The sequence below is a fragment of the Mixophyes fleayi genome, chromosome 12 (genome assembly GCF_038048845.1).
Source record: "Mixophyes fleayi isolate aMixFle1 chromosome 12, aMixFle1.hap1, whole genome shotgun sequence".
In the NCBI taxonomy this organism is placed as follows: Eukaryota; Metazoa; Chordata; class Amphibia; order Anura; family Limnodynastidae; genus Mixophyes; species Mixophyes fleayi.
This window is the reverse complement of record NC_134413.1, coordinates 36,247,722-36,266,869: the sequence shown is the minus strand read 5'-3', so window position 1 is coordinate 36,266,869 and position 19,148 is coordinate 36,247,722. Positions and strand designations below refer to the sequence as shown.

Here is a 19,148-nt window from a genome sequence, read left to right as displayed (position 1 = left end):
CCTCTTCCCAGTTCTACTGCTTCCTTCAGCTGAGAGCTCCTGCTAACACACAAGCTAACAGCTCAGTCACGTCCACTTAAGAACAGGCCAGCAGCGTCCAACACTGAACAAAGCAATAAAGCTTTTCATAAACGAAAAAAAAAAAGATGAAAAAAAAAAGTGCAGAGCTTGTAAAGCCCAAAAACCCGCAACCCACGCACAGTTGCCAATTCCGCTTATAACAAGCAGAATTGGGCTTGGTTTTTTTTCAGAGTTGCTGGGTTTTTCTGGTGGTCGCGGGTTGCGGATTTTTGGGCTTCACAACTTTTTTTTTTCTTTTTCAAAAAACTTTATTGCCTTGTGTATAATAACGCTTTAGTCAGTGTAAGGACGCTGCTGGTCTCTTACGTGAGCGTGACCTCAGGTGTTGGTAGGTAAACTTCAGCCTTGGCTCCTCTTGGGGGAACCTGTCTGTGTTGTATGCAGTAAATATGGAGAGTATATATGCGACCAGACAGAACATGATGTGTGTAATTATAGTGTAAAGCTGGGGATATATTGTAGTGTACAGAGAAAACAAACCCCTAAAGTGCAGCTATAACTCCTGAATCTTCATCTTTAGCTGCTGTAACAGCAGAAACTGCTGCAGATCCCATTACTATTAATATTATCTTGATATTTGTATCAAATAAAAAAATAATACATTTTTGGCTTTTTGGGCTCTTTTTAGGATTGTTTATGCTTGTTTTTCACTTAGCGGTTGCTTGTTTTTCATTTCAAAGTTGGCAACCCTGAACCCACGGCAAGCAGAAAAAGACAGCAACTTAAAAATAAAACAATCCCAATTCCGTTTGTTATAAGCGGAATTGACAACTATGCTCACAGTCCTCAGCATGTCATGTGACAGAGAGAGGAGGAGGGGGATGATGTTGCAATGAAGAGAGCTGTTAGGGGCAAGTCTCTCACTACATCATGTGCCATGTAACTGTTGTTGCCATCATAGTCCATGATACTGGGGAAAATCTGAAGAATTATTGATCACTAATAGTAATCTAAAGACAAACTAAAGAATAAGGGTATTTACTAATCTTTACAGCCTGCCACAGTGATTTCTGTTAAACACTTAATTCATGGGATTGCTGCTTTAAATTAGCATTGTTCTCCACAACACATTTTGCACATTTCAGGAGGGGTTTATGTGGAAACTCACATTTTCAGATATTTTTCACCTGCACAACTACCAAAGACTCATCCCTCTCTCACAGGACCAGTTCCAAAGACCACAAAGGGGCCTGCACCTTGAAATGTGCTTGGCATATAAGCATATTTATAAAAAATAAATAAAAAGCCAATGTAATAAACACCACCTAACTGCTAGGACCCGCAGTTTGTCAGTTGGCCGAGGTCTGGGTGAAGCTTTGATGACACTGTGAAAAAGCACAGAGCTTTCAATTCCATGGACTCTACAGCTAGCACAGAAATGAATTACCTGCTGCCCCTTGCTGCCATTTAGACAACATCATATTCTCAAAGAGAACTCTCCTCTCACCATCCCGCAGTTGTGGATTTGGGTGCAAGCAACTCCTTCACGAGCAGAGCAGCATGCAGTGGAACAAAAGTCATTTGGGACAGTTCCCCAAACTCAGGACTGTAACACCAGAACTGGACATTTGGCTATGTGCGTGGATATCTCATACAGGTTCTTGTAGCTTTGACTATCTACTGCTGCTGCCTTAAGCTTAGCTACCCCTTGTCTGGATCCAGGACTCTTGGGGCCCTGTTTGGGGAAAAAGATAGGTTCTTTTTACCTCCTGGAAGTGAGCGAACTCTAGATCTCCATCCCCCCCAATAAGCTCCAACATCAAATTAATAGCAAATCACACTAAATAATTGCACTCTCTCTCCCCCCCCCCCAACAAGCAACAGCATTAAATTTATTGCATTTGCATTTAATAAATAGGTCCATTTCCCCCAGTAAGCTCTGACATCACATTAATAGCCCCCACACATAATACTAAAAGCACCACTACATAATATTAAGCCCCCCATCCACCCCAAGACACTTAAAACCTGTGGGAGGCAGGCCTGTGTGTAGAGAGAAGAAAAAAAGCGTAGAGAACAAGAAGTAAGTTCTGAGAGCAAGTAAGGGTCTCAATTTAATTTTTTTTAAATGTATTTATTTTTTAAAATGGTAATTTGGGCAGAGGCAGACACCCTCTCAGGACCCTTCCACCTAGTTTGCCTGCTGGGTGATCTGATCCTGCATACATGTATTGACAATAACATTAGAGCTCCAGGTGCTCCTACAGCAGTGAACTCCATTGTATGCTGAAGGTCATTGCCACTCTCAAACACTAGTAAATGTGCAGGGTGGTTGGGCTCCTGCACTCAGTGGCAGGCTGCAGCAGGAATGAGTGATGGGGATATGGACTGTATTCTGCTTTCTACACTAGCTTTGGGTCTGCTTTGTAGACTTCAACACAATGGCCCCAGATACTATACATAATGTATATAGCGGATCACATTTAGAAATCTGTCTCTTCACAGAAATGAAGCACTGTTTGTGCAGCACAATATGAATCGTGGTAGATGATTACATTGCATTTGTTTTTTTGTTTTGTTAAGTATGGAGAGTATGTTGCAAATATGTATCCCTAGTTTTGATTTTAAAAACTTGGTCACCCTTTTAATACTTAATATACAGTATATTAACATATTTAGCTTATTTGTGAGCAGTATCTTCAAAAATGATGTAATGAGTGTGGAATTGTTGTGAGATTATTCTAGTAATCAATAAGGAGTTGTATATAAAGATTATGTTCAAGTCTAGAACAATACTATTGTTGTCGGCTTGATCATATTGCACTAAAATGTGACTTTACAGCTTTGCTATGTGAAAAAAGGAGAAAAAGAAGTAAACAAACTCAGACATTCACGAAACTGTGCGATTGTTTTGAGGCTCTCAGCTGCTCTAAATATCTAATGACCTAGTCTGTATTACATATGCATATTGAACACAAGGAAACAGGGTGCCAGATAGTGCAATGGATACTCTGAGATTAGTAGTTGTAATATTTCTGATAACATTGTCACAGAACTGGCTCTGATTAAGGTGCACTATGTAGTCCCTTCAGTTATACTTGACTACGCATACACCAAGCATTTAACAGTATAAAACATAACTTTGTCATCAAAAAATATAAGGTATAAATTCTTGTCTGTAGTTGCGAGTCTGATTGGTAATGACGGACTGACAGCAGTTTATCTCACCTGCTGTATTCATTATACAGCTCGTCAATGATATCTACTAGCTTAAATGGCAATGTGAATTACTGTAATAAAGAAAATCCTGCTACAGTCTTAACAACCTAAAAGGCTAGAATTACAATAAGACATCATAGGCGATATGCAAGAGAAGCTAATAGCAGTTACTTTTACTATGAAAATATAGCAGACAAATATGGATATATGACTTATGGCCACACAAGATTTCTATTGGTTGTAATTAAAGCAGACGGCTAAAATAACTAGCGTGATCATTTTCCATAGGAACAATACATATTCGTATGTTGAATATTGGGACGGATAACAATAAAGCGCGAGAATGCATTTCTATTCCAACAGCTGACAATCATCAATAGGGTGTTTTTGCAATAAACAAAGATTCATATACATTTATAGAATAAGAGTCATGCACAGCAACTTTTAAATCACTATTTCAAACTTTTTCACTTTTATATGCTGCTTTTAAATGTACTTCTTTAAAAAAAATTGATGAATAAAAGTGATGTTTTATACTGTTAATAATGCTTGGTGTATGCGTAGTTAAGTATAACTGAAGGGGGGACTACATAGTGCACCTCAATCAGAGCCAGTTATTTTCCCTTCCGTCAGACTTGATAATCAACGTACCGGCTGGTAGCACCTCAATGAAAAAAAAATGTTACAAATAAATATCTTGGAATTCTAAGATTAAGAAATAAATAACTTGGTAATAGATATTTGTAGTCCCACTATTTTGACTAGTGCAACATAAACCTTTATTTTTTTGAAACATTTAGTTGCAGTCACAAATGACTTGGTGTTCTCAGAAACTGACATGGGGATTCTATTTTACGAATGATAATTCAGTTTGGGTGCAAGATAAAGGCAGAAATGAAATATGTATCATTTACATGTCCTTAAACTCTTTTAGCCACTTCATACTTTGTGGTCTTGCCAGTTTCCAATCACAAGCTTCATGTCTTGTCAAGGACCTACATAGTAGCTAATAATCACCAACCAATGAGAAACAATGGGCGTCCAACAGGCGGGGCGACTGTGTGTCATAGAAGACTTGGCAGTGCAGCTGGTAAAATAGGTGGTGATTGTGGACTTGCCAACACACGCACACACTGAAAGGGGGGACCAAAGCGGATTTTACCACTATCGCTTCCTCCGGCTAATGGGCTCTTCTTCCATTATTTTGTTTTGCTGCATCTACAGATTATGTATAGATGTACCTTTTGCTTATTTACATTAATGGGCATAGGGGGGGTTTGCTAATAGATAGATGCTGCTTTAAACAACTTTTGAAGCTATATCTGGACAAGGCATCGGGCAGGAAACTAATTCTGCACTGTCAATGAGTTGCTCTTGAAATCCAGGGCCATATGCAGAAAGTAACTATTATAGACTTAGTCTTATTGAATAAATGGATTTGAAGAAGCCTTTAATTTCTAATCTGTGGTCTTGAAGTATTTAAAATGGTGCATGCCAGCTCTATTACTTGTAAGATCTAGGAGACCAATTATAAATTACATACTCATACAGATGTCTTGGTAATCTTCATAAAATGATTTCAAGTGTACCAGACATATGTTCAGTGGATAAGGGATCTATTTTACAACCCTAAATTTCTGAACTCTGAGATCAAGAACTCTCTATATTAGTGCACTTGCTTAATGGAGATCAGGCTTAAACTGTAATAACATTTTTGGTATGTTGAGATGCCTTCCTATTCTACATATTGGTATATATGGTTGGCTTCTATTTAACTATATTCCTTCCTGAATAAAATAAACTAAATATATGGTAAATATCTTAGGTCTACTCATATCAAGACATCTGTACATCATTGTCATGTTCCAATTAAGTCTTGACAGGTTGGTATTACTTGCAAAGCATCTCTTTATTTTAAGAAGTCGGGTCAAAATGTATTCAGTTTTGTTATTAAAGTCAAACTTGTTTCTACAAATTCTTCTGCTTGCTGGAAACAGTTACATTCTCAGCATTGACATAATGATCCATTACTGTCAGAGTTTGCAACAATAAAAAAAATGACCTTTTAGAATAAATTTGACTTTTACATATTAAATAAAAATTTATTGAAGTTCACAGTTTAGTCAATAAGAATCAATTACATTATTAAAAGACATGTTGTCTCCTGCGTCAGCTGCACGTAATTAACTGTGACACTCATGTCTCACTGACACCTGACACATAAGTACCCCCCCATACTGTGGATTACCATTCTATTGTACATTGAAGTGTATTTCTTTCTCCCATTTTTTTTTTTATTAATTGTGGATTTAATTTCTTTGTGGAATTTGGTTTATTTGTTTCTCCTTCCTGTTGAATTTAAATTAAAGGACAATATTATAAAATATATATATTTTCTTTATCTAGGATGAACCGTTTGGTTTATTCACTGGGACCCATGTTCCTACTCTTTGGACTGTTGGTAACCAATACTGAAGGAACTAAAAAGGTTCGTGGATCTCAAGGAGCCATTCCACCTCCTGACAAAGGGCAGCCCAATGACTCTGAACAAGGTCAGAATCAGCCAGGAGGTAAGGTCAGAGGAAAAGGGAAAGGACAAGTTTTGGTGGCCGAGGAGGTGCTGGAGTCCAGTCAAGAAGCTCTACATGTTACGGAGCGGAAGTATCTGAAGAGGGATTGGTGCAAGACTCAGCCACTCAAGCAAACCATCCATGAGGAGGGATGCAACAAACGTACCATCCTCAACCGGTTCTGTTATGGGCAATGCAATTCCTTCTACATTCCCAGACATATACGCCGGGAGGAGGGATCTTTCCAGTCTTGCTCTTTCTGTAAACCTAAAAAATTTACCAACATGATGGTCACACTCAATTGCCCCGAGCTACAACCACCCATAAAGAAGAAAAGAATTACCCGTGTCAAGCAGTGTCGTTGCATCTCTATAGACTTGGACTAATAATGAACTGCTTATGTTAAAGCAAGGACAGACCAATCACATGATACACCCATTTCGCTGAACTGCACCCCCGCAGATGGTATTGTCATGTTTTATCAAACCACAATTATTCTCTTAGACATTAAATAACTTTCTGTCAGAGTTACTTTCAACCTCCCCAATACAAATCCTGCTAAGGATACAGACGAGTGTTCTCTTCACCAAAGATGATGAACTGAATGCTCCAGTAAAGCACAAAGTGCACCCTTACTTGGAGTACAAAATGCCCCTGAGTGCAAGTACCCATGTATACATTGTGTACATATATATTATTTATTCACACTTACATGTTTCTGATGCACATAAGAGGGCCAATTAAACGTACTGTCTGACTATGCAAAGGATAGAACCCGACTGATCTCTGCAAAAGGTGACCACAACAGAAAAGGCATTTTGGGCAAACCACTGACTTTTGACAAACTACATCACTTATTGAAGCATAATTGCAACAAGTGTAATAAAGTTTCTTATAACTGGTTAAGCTTTAAAGAAACCAGAAATATATCACAGTCTGTTGTTTTTCCTTCCCTAACTCTGTAGAGGTTCATAGTTTCATACATCACATCATAATACAAACCGTTGTCTGTAAAAATTAAAATTGCACGTTTTTGCAAAACTTATCTAGAAGCAAATTATTAATTTTGGCTTGAGTGAAATTAATGCACCCGTACTAGAATGTCAGAGCAATATGATGGAATATTTATATGTTTTACAGCTTAATTCATAAATTGTAGCGAAAGCAACAGTCACTACTAGAGGTTGTGCAAGGTGGAGAATCATCAGCAAACTATTAAATCAAACTGTGCATTTTTTCTAATGAAATACTCCGCAGAATCCTTTTACATTTAGTTTTATATTCTGACTATTTCAATAATATACAACATCCAGGACTGACAGGGAAATTATTTTTATGCAGCTCAAATCCCACTGGTACGTCCGTGAGACACTAATACATGTGTATTTACTCCCCTACATACATTTAAACTATAGTCAATCTCAAAATACATGTGGATAAGTAGGTCCAATAGGTCACCAAAAGGTTAAAAAACAAAAAAAACCCCTCCAAAAAAAAACCTATTTCCAAATTATGTGTCTCCTAAGCTGTAACAAATCACGAGTCTACTGCCATTTTGTTGTGGATTGAAAATGTTTTTCATGTGATTTGAAGTAAACAGCACTATAAAAAAAAAGACATAATATAACAATACAATTAAAATAATTGAGCATGCACTATATGAAGCACGATTGGTGTGGGTGACTGATGACCCACTCGCACAATCAGATATTGGTCATTGTAATCATTGTCCACTCACATTTCCCAACAGTCCTGACTCAATTCCCGTGATGTTCCTCGGGATTCCTGGTAGTTTTGTGACCATACATCCAGAGATTGTGACTAAAATGAACTGCTTTCAAATAGGATAAAATTCACTATAGCGTGTATATGAGCTCACAGTCATATGGGACCAGGAGGGAGTCGCAGCACTTTAATCCACTCATTGAGCACATAATCTTGTACGGGGCCGCTCTAGCTTACAATTCACCACGTTTATCACAAGCACATTCAATGAACATAAGAAAAAGTGTAGATTAGTATATTCTTTGAATGCGTTTCTGGTAAAGTGATATTTGTAACCAAAAAACATGTTAAGCTATTAAGAGAAACATGTTTAAATCAAGATTTTGAGGCCACTGGCTTTAAAACTCTGGTACTTTTGGCTTCTACAGCCACAGTGGTGTATTGAAGCCTTATACAAGTTTATCCTTTATGGCACTCGTTGAGAATGAGTATGCAGCTTGGCCCGTACAAGACCTGCAGGGAACATATGAAGGACAGAGAATACATGGCGGTAAATCTAGAAAAAAAGTGATACTTAGCTGTTAAGTAGCCACGGAACGCTGCGTTGAGTATCTGGATTTCCCGAGTGTGGATGTCCCAGTGTGGTACAGGTTCCAGGGTTCCGTATGGAGGAAAATGACCTGGATTGTGGATATGGAAGGTGTTGGTTGCTGCGAAATGAAAAACATATTATAAGAAGCAGGAAGTTAACATGCACCAGTGGTAATGAAAATGCTACAAGTTAAATCATAAAAACATTGTAATAATTATAAAAGTTAATTTGGATGTAGTGGATAGTAGAGCTGAATAAGTGGTAGAAATATTTGAATGATGTTAAAAGTGTAAATATTTTTTTTATTTTTTTTTTGTTTCTTTTTTGGGGGGGTGGGGGGGAAAATCCAGAAAAATAGGGACAATAATCTGATCTGAAGTGAGAAAAATATAAAGTAAAGTAGCTATTAATAACACTAGTGCAGTTAGTTAAAATATGATTGAAGTAGAGAGATGAAAATAGAAGGCAGAGTGATAGTGGCATGGGATATGGATTGGTCCAGAATGTATAAACAATAAGGTATAGGTAGAGGATAAGTACTTCCTTTACCTCCCCCATCACCACATCCCTCCATTCAATTCTCCAATAACAGTGTCATTTTACATATAATTCTATTTATTAATCTACTTACTGTATTTTACTCCTATACCATGTTATTGCATGCCATCTGGACCAATCCATATCATGTGCCATTATCACTTTACCATCCATTTTCATCACTCTATGCGAATTCTAATTTTAAAACCCACACTTTTTTTTTTTAATCCAGACGCCTCGTTATTGCCTTCAACTAGCTTCTCACTCCAACTGTCCCACCTCTCCCTTCCTCCCTCACAGCTCATGATTTTGCCACCTACTTCAGAAATAAAATAGTCTCCATTTGACAGGCTCCTCATGCCAGACCCTGCACACATTCACCTTCTCCTACATATCCAATACACCAGAGGTGGCCAAGTTCAGTCCTCAAGGGCTATCAAGTTATTGGCCCTTTGCTTTTCTCACTGTACATCCCTTCACTTGGTGAATGAATTTGCTCATTTGGCCTTCAGTACAAACTTTATGCTGACCATACCCAGATCTACCTTTTCTCCCCATGTCCTCTATCCTTCTTTCCCAATCCGATGCACTGCATGGAGAAGGGTAAAGATGATGACTGTCCAGAGTTACCATTTAATTTAGAGGCTCTTGTTTCAGCATCCTCCATAACATCAGATCATGTCTGAACCACCTGGAAAACAAGAACTGTGTAAGGCAGACACCCGCTTATTAAGAAGCAACACAGAGTGAAGCAGGTGCCTGCGTGATGAGAAGCAATGCAGTAAAGGTATTTACAGGCGCATACTACACCAGAAGGATCATCAATCTGCAGGTGCCTTCTTCACAGCATTTAGCTCCGTGTAGAAAGGGAGAGCAGAGATAGAGGGAGGAAGAAGGGCTGAGGGAGGAAGAGAGAAGTAATGGGGAGCTGGGTTCAAAAAGAGAGACATGAGCAAGGGCAGACGGAGAAAGAAGAGCTTGGTGATCGAAACAGATGTTCATCAATTTATTTGATGATGGTGTTCAGGTCTTCACCTGTCCCCTCTCTCACTACTGTTTATCCTCAGTGTGCATGGCCTGGTATTCTGCTTCCTTTCTCAACTCACCATAGGTCTTTTATTTAGTTTTTGTGTATATTGAGCATACCATACCTGAGAAAACAATATATTATGGTTGGTTCTGTAATCTAGAACCCTAGGGAACACTTTAATGAAGAGTGTGTCATACAAGTGTGGAAGGTCTGTTTACTTTTGGATGTAGAGACAGAATAGGTCAGCACAGTAAGAGATATTTCCATCAATAAATACACCTGCACGTTATAACACAAAGGAGGAGACATAACTTCCAGTATTGCGGATTGCCAATAAGATATCGGCTACAGATCATACAGATATTCACATCCATCTTTATTAAAAATAGACAGTGTCCATGTGTAACAGAGTGTCCACAGCACTCGGTGTTCTTCCAATAATGTTGTGTAGATATTCTGACTGACGCCACCCAAAATTTAAATCACATCTCAAAGCCTATTGGCCTCCTCCTGCTACATATTTCTCAACTGCCCCTAAGTTTGACCCAAATTCCGCGGTCTTATTTTCCTTCCAATGTGTCCTCCTTTTGAGTCTGGTATATAGATCAGTAAAACCTCCAACATTAAACGTTGAAGGTACCTTTCTCCTTAATGTATGTATAATTGCATGCACCATGTATACTTGCAAGCTTTGTGGCATGTGTGCGTAGTAAGTGTGTATATTATGAAATGTACCTGAAAGTCTTTCATCGTTCATATGCTCAAAATGCTGTTGGTAAAACTACAATTTACAGAAAAGTGCATGCGGACTGCTGTAGATTGTGTATGCAGTGATGTTTTCATCTAGAGCAGCCCATTAAGGATGTACACCGCTAGGGATATTGTGTTTATATTTCACACACTACTGTATGCACACTATCTATACTCTGTTAAAAGATTCCTTAGTACAGGTCAGATTTAGGCAAGCTCCTGAAGGAGATGTATTTGTTTTAATGGCCTCTCTAAAGCTCCCTTGCTTGGCTTGGCCAGATGTTTGGTTCCCTTTGATCTGAACAACACGTCAGGCTTCAGACAATAAGATTGGTTTACAATTTATTGCGCCTTTGATTCCTGCACACTGAGGAGTTTTAAATTTGTTACCAAGCGCGCCGCCCGCACGAGGAGGGACCACAGAGGGAAGAAAGGCCTGGAGGCTTTGGGCAAAAGTATCTCAGATTTCAACTTCTACTTGAAAGTCAATTCAAAACCAAGACTGACTGACTGACTCAATAGCTGCTTATCTTGCTACAAATACATTCTGAGTGGACAAAAGAGGCAGGTGGAATATGTATTGGTATCATATATACTGAATATAGACATGGACATTTAAATAGCAAGAATTCAGAAATACACATGGAAAAGGTGAATATCCTAAAAGAAGGTTATGGAGTGACACAGCAGACACAATCATCTATTACATGCAAGAATGGACCCCAAAGTATTTCTGTTTGTGCAAATGCACTTATTACTCCACCTTGCACATACATAAGTGAATGCTCAAGTTCCAATCTCTAGAACAGCTCCCATAAAACAAACAGTTTACAAGGCTGGCTGCATAAGGACATCACTTCAGTACTACTGCTGACTACCATCCCTGTACGATCACTCCCTTTGTTAGATTTAACTTTTAGATTTTTATCCTAGCAATGCTACTCTCCAGCCTCAGTTGTGCCTTAAATTAAATATGAGAATGAGGACAAACATGTGTCACTTCTGTGTGCTTGAATAATTTTATTACAGGACATTTTTGCCCATGCCTTTGGATGCCTCCCAATTACCAGCATTCCTGGAACAAAAAGGCTCTGTGAACACACCCCCGAACCAGGGAATAACCCAGAACAGTTCCATCTCCACCCCCTGAATCTCATTTTAATATGCGGGGCAGCATTTCACTAGCAATGTCCCGACCATTGAAGCTCCTTCCAGTATAACATGCAAAATCGCGGCACTGTTTTGATGTGCAGACCTACGCGCTTCCTGTAACAGGTGCAATGGCAAATGTCCTTCAGACAACTTATTTTGCACAGTCATAAAAACTCTATACCGAGTAAATTCTAATCCTCTGTTAGATAATCTTTATTCTAAATACATAATGAATGCATAGAATTAGGAAGATCTTAAAATGAATCACCAAATAAAAATAATTTTAAACACATCTGAAATTTTGTTTTGAAGATTATTTTTTACTGAATTCTGTATACATCCTCACTGCAGGTTCATGTAGACCTGGCTCAAGCTGCTTGTTCATATTTCCAGTATTGCTAGTAAATTGAAGTAAAATAATAGAAGATTTTATAGTAGGAGAACATCGGGTGATAGGATTACAGTAATGGAGTATGCATAAATTTAGTTACCTGCAGACTGAAAAAAAAACCTCATCCGTAATCTTACTTTGTGTGTCTGAGGCTCTGAGCTAATGACTGGAGTGCACCAACAGGAGCAGAATTAGACATGTGTAGGCCCCACAGAAGGGTGAGAGAAACAAGAACACAATCAAATTGAAACAAATAACAGCATTTTAACATTTCCAGTGGAAAGTGTCATGTAGGAGGTTTTGGGGACTCAAAACATAAGTACTACTTTGTGATGCAACAAATTGACCATTGAATTTTAATTTAAATCAAGTAAAAAGGTAAATACACTGTAGATCATCTTCCAAGGACAAACCATGTATTTAATAGTATCGGTATTCCAATTTTATGTCATGTACACTTCCACAAAAGAATTTGCTGTACCACACAGCTCAAGAGTCATTTAAACTTGTGTTATCAAGCTGGAAAAAGAGTAACAAGCATGGAGTGTCCATTGTGAGGTTTTATCTTGCCCTATTTTTCTTTTGCTAATTTTGATCTGGCTTGGGATTCTTTAAACAGAATGACCCCATGATGTCTGAGCTTGGCAGTAAAAACGTCTTACGGCTTTGCCAAGAGAGGGATTTTGCAATATTCAAACCATCAGAGGTCTGAACGCCGCACAACTTCCCCCTAAATCCTTAGAAGTCTTCCTACTTCTGTGATGAAGCAGTATATTAAGGGGAGGAAATTTAGAACCTCATAAAAACAAACAGCATGAAGCAACAGACACATGAGAGCAGTTTTTTATTAAAAGTGACTCTCAACATATTTACATCTGTATGCCATAAATATTGTGTTTTTTACAAGTTAAAAATATAAGTGTTATGTCAACTGGAGGTTTACAAAGAACAGCAAGGGCCTGCACTTGCGTGACATCATCACACACACCTCGCATCACTAGCTTCAGCTCAGACACAAAGCAGCCAAACAATTAACCTTTCAGCACAGAGACATTAGAGGTATAATAAAATGAAAGGACTGGGACATCTCAGAATTTCCAAATAATATTTATTAATGAGATCAATGCTGATCCTCCAATTCTGCAGCTTTTTTATGAATTCTAAATACAGCATTATATTCATATTATGCATGTACAAAAATACACTTAAAATGGTTAACAATATTCAGAAAAGGGAAAATATACATATCTCCTATTTTTTACAGACTTATTACCTTCTGAAAGATTAAAAATAAGAATAAAAATACAATTTTTGGCAGCAGACTAAGCTCTGTATTTCAGGAAAATAGTGAGCTTTAGCAGTTCTTCAGAGGCACAATGCAAGGTTATATCATGCAAGAATCAGTGAAACAAAAGTTTGAAAGCAGTTTACAATTTATCAGTGCAATAAGATTATCGGGTTATTTGTTGCTATGGGTTACGCTACGTTTGCTTCGTTACTGGTACACTAGTTTTCATAAATGTTCTGCAATTAGTCAATGTTTATACAGTATACACCAGTGTAGCTTTTTGGACAAACTCCACCAGATCCCCATAGACCTTGTGAATAAATACATAAGTGTGATTTACCAGTAATTTAAGAATCCCTGGCTGAAACCCCCTCCGCCTAAATAATAATAATAAAAAAAAAAAAAGATTTAACATTTGCCCGCAAAGAGTCTGCAAAATCATAGACGATGCAAATGGCACTTTTTGGCTTGAATGCTAAAATGTAAGTATGGTACAAATCAAACTCTGTACACCAGCCAAATAGTACCATTTCCACTGACAAATATGGTGGCGGTGGTAGCCTTGGTATACGTATGCTTTTCAGTGGCAGGGACTGGCAATCTTTTTATGTTTGATGCACATTTCAGACAAATCCTGGACAAAAAAAAAATGCTACTCTCTGTCCTCCTCAAAGGCAAACTTCCTCCCCATTTTTAGGTGTATTATTATTATTAATCTATTTAATAACACTGCAACTCTCAACCACTACTGGGGTGTAAGGGGTATATTCAGCGCAGACTGCAACCTATGCCTATTAGGGTGGATGCAACTAGCAGGTTTAAAGCCACTGAAAGAGCTGCAGAGACAGTGGAGGAGTGGAGTCAATGGGCAGAGACCCAAAGGAGGAGGTGCGCAGTGTAGCTGGTGAGCAAAAGTTCTAGGTAATGAGTACATGGAGGTGTAAGGGGATCTGAGGACAAGAAGCAAGAGTGTGAGAGATGGGAGGATAAAAGAGGGTGAGGTATACTACATGGTGAAATGGTTAAGTGGAGGACTGTCAGGCTTTTCTAAACAGGTGGGTTTCAATGACTGTTTGAATCTATACAATTACGGGAGTCTGATAGAATGAGGGAGATCCCTTCCAGTGGTGGGGGGCAGCATGGGAGAAATCGTGGACAAGGGAGTTAGATGTGGTTACCAGAGAAGAGGAAAGGCGACAGTCATTGGCCGACCGGAGAGGGCAGTGGAGTTGGAGAGGGCCTTGTACGTGAGGGTGAGGAGTTTGAAGAGGATTCTGTAGGTCAAAGGGGCCAGTGTAAGATTTGGCAGAGAGGGGAGGCAGATGTGGAGGAGCAAGAGAAGATGATAAGTCTAGATGCAGCATTATGTATAGATCGAAGAGGAGCGAGATGGGAGCTAGGGAGGCCAGTAAGAAGTTTGCAGTAGTCGAGATAAGAAATGATCAGCAAGTGGATAATCGTGAAATGCAATGTGATTTTGAACACTGGCAAAACAAGAGTGGTATAAAATTATGAAAATAGATGTCTTTGACTGTCACAGTCCTGATCATATCCCAGCAAAAATATCCCCCCACCCCCCAAATAATAGTTGACCCTTTTGTTAATATTTCAAATGACCCTTTAACTTGCTATATTTAAAAGAAAGCATTTAAACTTCCCAGTCACTGGCTGACCCGGCTCAACCATCTGGCCATCAGGCATTTGGGTAGAACAGCCAAGTCCAATGGGGCACAGTTAGTGAGACTGGACACTGTCTGCATAGATGATCTAATGCGGTTATCGCCTGGCCAGATTTAACATCTGTTCAGATGAACATCGGATAGACTTGGTCCATAATCAGTGTTGATCAGACTCTGTTTCTTCCCATATATACGGTAACTTATAGAAAATGAGGTTTAAAGCTGCTTATCCGTAGCATTTATGGGCACCTAAAGAGTGTCTATTGTTGTGCAGACCCAAGCACCTTTCCAGGTGAGATTGGACAAATATTGTAGTGTGAAAATGTTGTCAATGCCTGAACTGGACCATTATTGGGCATGTGGGTAAAAGTGGTTGCAAGACGGCAGATATCTGACTGTGTCATCTTCCTACTACTTCAACAGGTTGCAGTGATGCTGGAAGTGATCCCCGGCTCATCCACTTTAGCTAGCTGCACAGAAACCGGCCCTTATGTGGCCAACTTAAAAATTGAGTAACTAATCTTGGGGGGCAAATGTTATCAAGCTATCCCATACAATGCTCTTAATGTGCAAATAAATTAACTATAAGCCACTTCCAATTTCAGAATTGTAACTTTTTTTTGTTTCTTTCTACGAGTGCTCTAAATTATTTGTTGTTTTTACCTCATTGTTAATTGTGGTTTGCACCTTTGAATGTCTCTTGTATAGAGCAGGCTGGTGGTAAATGGATTTGTTCTTTGTTGGGACAAGGGGCTGTGGAATCTGACACTTGCTGTGTAATTTAAGAGCTGTGCGGAGGAACATTCCATTTTTAAATGATTAAACAGCCTTAACTCACCCTGATGACAATGTGCTGTTATTACTTCTAGTTCTGTTTTTATTGCATACCACATAGTGGGCCCTGTCAGGTACACAGTGGACACGGCCATCCTAAGAGCTAAAAGTATACGCAGCCTATCATTTCATCAGGAGCTAGTGACATCACTACAGCATGAGGCAATTTGTACCTCTCGCCTCAGTGATGTCACTAGTTCCTGGGTTGCATTCTCATGAATATTGGTTCAGCTCAATACATGCTGTCTCCACTGTGTGCCGGTGGCGGGCCACTGTAAATATTACATTTCTGATCAGGGACTCACATACTTTTTGAATAGGATAAAGTAGTTTACTATTTTTACATAACAGGAGACATGCCACTTTCCAATAAAACAAAATTGTGGTTTACAATGGTAGCGGCCTATAAGAGGATAAACAGTTGGTGTTGCGAGACAATCCTGAGAAGGAGGTTTAAACTGAATAGCTCCTCCACAGAAGCTGAAATGGAGGGCAGTCATGGGGTAATGTTGCCTGGATTTTCCATTGCCTGAACCACTGTTGCTCTATTAATTTCAATATTTTCTTGAAAAACTTTCAAGGGTCAATAGCCCTAAATACAATTTGATCCAATATGAATCTGTGACAAATCTATATATGAAAGATTTCTCATATGACTGACATTTCTATTTAGACTATTGACCTCTTATCAGCCATTTTGTCTTCTAAAACCTACCCTCCATGTCCATGTACAGAGTTATTGAAAGGAAGTTTGTGCATAGGGAAAAGCTCCAATCAAGAAAAGTACTTTACACATTTGACAATAGTTTTGTTTTGTTTTTTTAAAAAAACTATCACCAAATATGTTCTGGTTATGTACCAGCATCTATTAAACATTAAGCCATAGAACCTACGATGTCATCAAGACGATTTGGATATGTGTGATGAACTCATTAGGAGCTCTGAGCTTGTAGGGATATATTTCTGTCCCTAGACAGTCACCGGTGGGGGCCAAGGGCTGTCACTGAATGATGATGTAATGGCGTCTCAAAGCAGTGTACACAAGATCAAGTTACTCCCCTGGAAACGACTTGCAACTCCCAGCACAGCCCAGTGACAGCCGATACTCAGCATCACAGGTAACCTATGTGGAAATGTCACGAAATGCCAAGGGTTAGATACACAGCGTTCAGACAGGCCACAACGTCCCATCTATTACACAGCCATCTCTAGAGGGAAGTGGCCTCATTCACAGTAACACAGAACTTTTATCCATTCACTTATTAATGTAAGGGGGATACAGTTACAATACACATTTCCACTATACAAAAATCTACTTGTGACTTGTGAATATAACTTATCCACGTAAAAACTTCTATACCTGGACACAATGCAAGATAGCTACAATTTTGTTATTTTGCATGCTAAAATAATTAGAACAGGGATGGAATTAACCTTATTAGCATTTGTTTGTTTTACTCACACCAGAACACTCTCAAAATGACTGCTCTGAAGTTTTTACATTTATTAGAGATAACATTTTTCAAGGTCCTCTCCCAAGAAAATTTTGCCCCAGGATCAAACAAACTGTCAGGGGAACATAATCCTTATAAGCAGTCTAGCAAAGTGAATGGAATAAGAGATATCACCAAGTGAGACCAGCCTGCTGGTCAAGGATCTTCTAAAGACCCTGCACTCCTAGACATTCCAAATCATGGTACTGCAGCCAGATGGTCAGAGGGTAGTGTTGTATAGGAGCCAGGGTCCCAAGATGGTGGGTGGGTGAGGGAGTGGAGTAAATACTTTTCGATTTGTTTTTTTTTGTCTCAAAAAACTTTTTCCCGACACCAAAAACAAAACTTGAACTAAACTAGAGTATACATCAGAACCTGTCTTGCTTGTACTCGGCTTCCTTCACCCACTGTCTACAGACCCCGGCTCCTGTACAACACTATTCCAACATTTATATCCAATACCTACAAGCAGAGATCCATGGCTACAGAAAGGAAAGTATCACTTATTTTCTAGGTTCATTAGGTGGATGACTGATTTTTTTGTAACATTTAAACATACTCTCCCCCACAAATAACTAAAAGCATTAATGCACGTGTAACCAAGTCAAAATACTTGTCAATTCATTTAAAACAAGAACTTTATTCTATGAATATAACAGTAACAAATATTGGATTTTATGGCAACTGGCAGCTACATAAAACGGTCTTTAAACATAAATAATATTTCACAATACAATGATAGATTCCCTGTATTTCTTAGCTTGCATTGTGCTGTGGAACACAATAAGCACAACTGTTATCAGAAGAGAAAAACAAATCCAAATAGACAAATCCATCTCTGTTGCTTTCACCTGTAGTCTGGTTGTTCTTTCCATATTTTTCCTTCTATAGCATTGAAATAAGCTGTTTGTTGCATACGTTTCTTGCAAATAGTACTAAATATATGCCTACCAATGGGGTGGGTCCCCTAATAGCTAGATCAGGTAGGTGTGTTTTTTTATACTTCATCAGTACAGATAAGCCAGTCTCAGTGCAGAGTCACATGCCATGCAGAGCAATCATTGTTGCCACAAGCAGACACCAGATCTCTCTGTGAAAGGTGTCGCTAATACTCACCATATCTGCACATACTCTTCTACGGATAAACAATGAGGGAAAGAAAAAGTCTGAAGTGCAAGTTTTTAGCTGCTCAGCGAACAAGGGAAAAATGTACTTGGCTGCAACTTCCTACTGGACCAACATGAACCAGTTATAAGGCGTACGAAGGAGGAATCTTGCTGCAAGGGCTATAAAATTAATCTATATATTCTACACACAGAATGTGCAATAATTAACATTTTATTCTGCATACATAAATAAACTTTTATATATATATATATATATTTTTATCTCAAATATTCTATACATGAATATACAACTGGATTCTATAAAAGTAACAGAAATAAAACAATTGTTGCAAATAGGTTTAGTAAAAGAATCTGGGACATTTCCAACAGTTTGTTCTGTTCCCGATTAAGGAGTAAACCTATCTGCTGTTTAAAGCGCTCTTTTCCTTCAATACACGACATATACAGATTGTACGGCCCTCTGCAACTGGAAGGGCCAAATGAAGTATACATATCTATTTACACGTAACTCTGTAGAGAAGAAGGGCGGATTCAGTGTCAGACTGAATGCATAATGCATCTGCTTTGTCGGGTAGGTTTTGAACTTGTGACTCTCCTCAGCGTAACTCTGACGCAATATTATTCTGCTGCAAGTGTCCCGAATGATTGTCAGCCATTGCAGGTCTCCAGGGTACACTTATTGAGTATTCTCAGTTGTTGCTGACACTTGCTTCTTTCTGCCGTAATCTCGCTTTCTGTAT

General features: G+C 38.7%; 2 protein-coding genes across 7 annotated transcripts in view; one reads left to right on the top strand and one right to left on the bottom strand.

Moving 5' to 3' along the window:
- The first annotated feature begins 323 nt into the window (after nucleotides 1-323).
- LOC142109059 (gremlin-1) lies at nucleotides 324-6,855 on the top strand. 2 transcript variants are annotated; one of them, XM_075193079.1, is made up of 2 exons: nucleotides 324-409; nucleotides 5,647-6,855. In XM_075193079.1, exon 2 carries the CDS (start codon nucleotides 5,648-5,650, stop codon nucleotides 6,194-6,196), a length of 549 nt encoding a protein of 182 aa, XP_075049180.1. In that variant the 5' UTR covers nucleotides 324-409; nucleotide 5,647; the 3' UTR covers nucleotides 6,197-6,855. The 2 variants fall into 2 exon arrangements, with proteins under 2 accessions (XP_075049180.1, XP_075049179.1); XM_075193078.1 differs by lacking the exon at nucleotides 324-409 and adding an exon at nucleotides 1,658-1,678.
- Nucleotides 6,856-13,078: 6,223 nt separating this feature from the next.
- Nucleotides 13,079-19,148, bottom strand: part of FMN1 (formin 1) — a 168,308-nt gene continuing 162,238 nt past the window's right edge. For all 5 annotated transcript variants that reach the window (XM_075193564.1, XM_075193563.1, XM_075193562.1 and 2 more), the window contains one exon: nucleotides 13,079-19,142. In XM_075193564.1, coding sequence (XP_075049665.1) covers nucleotides 19,098-19,142 — 45 coding nt within the window. In that variant the 3' untranslated portion in view covers nucleotides 13,079-19,097. The remainder of the gene's footprint in view (nucleotides 19,143-19,148) is intronic.

Bases quoted from the DNA above. Each gene is read 5' to 3' on its own strand.
- LOC142109059 (XM_075193079.1), top strand. From the start codon at position 5,648: ATGAACCGTTTGGTTTATTCACTGGGACCCATGTTCCTACTCTTTGGA.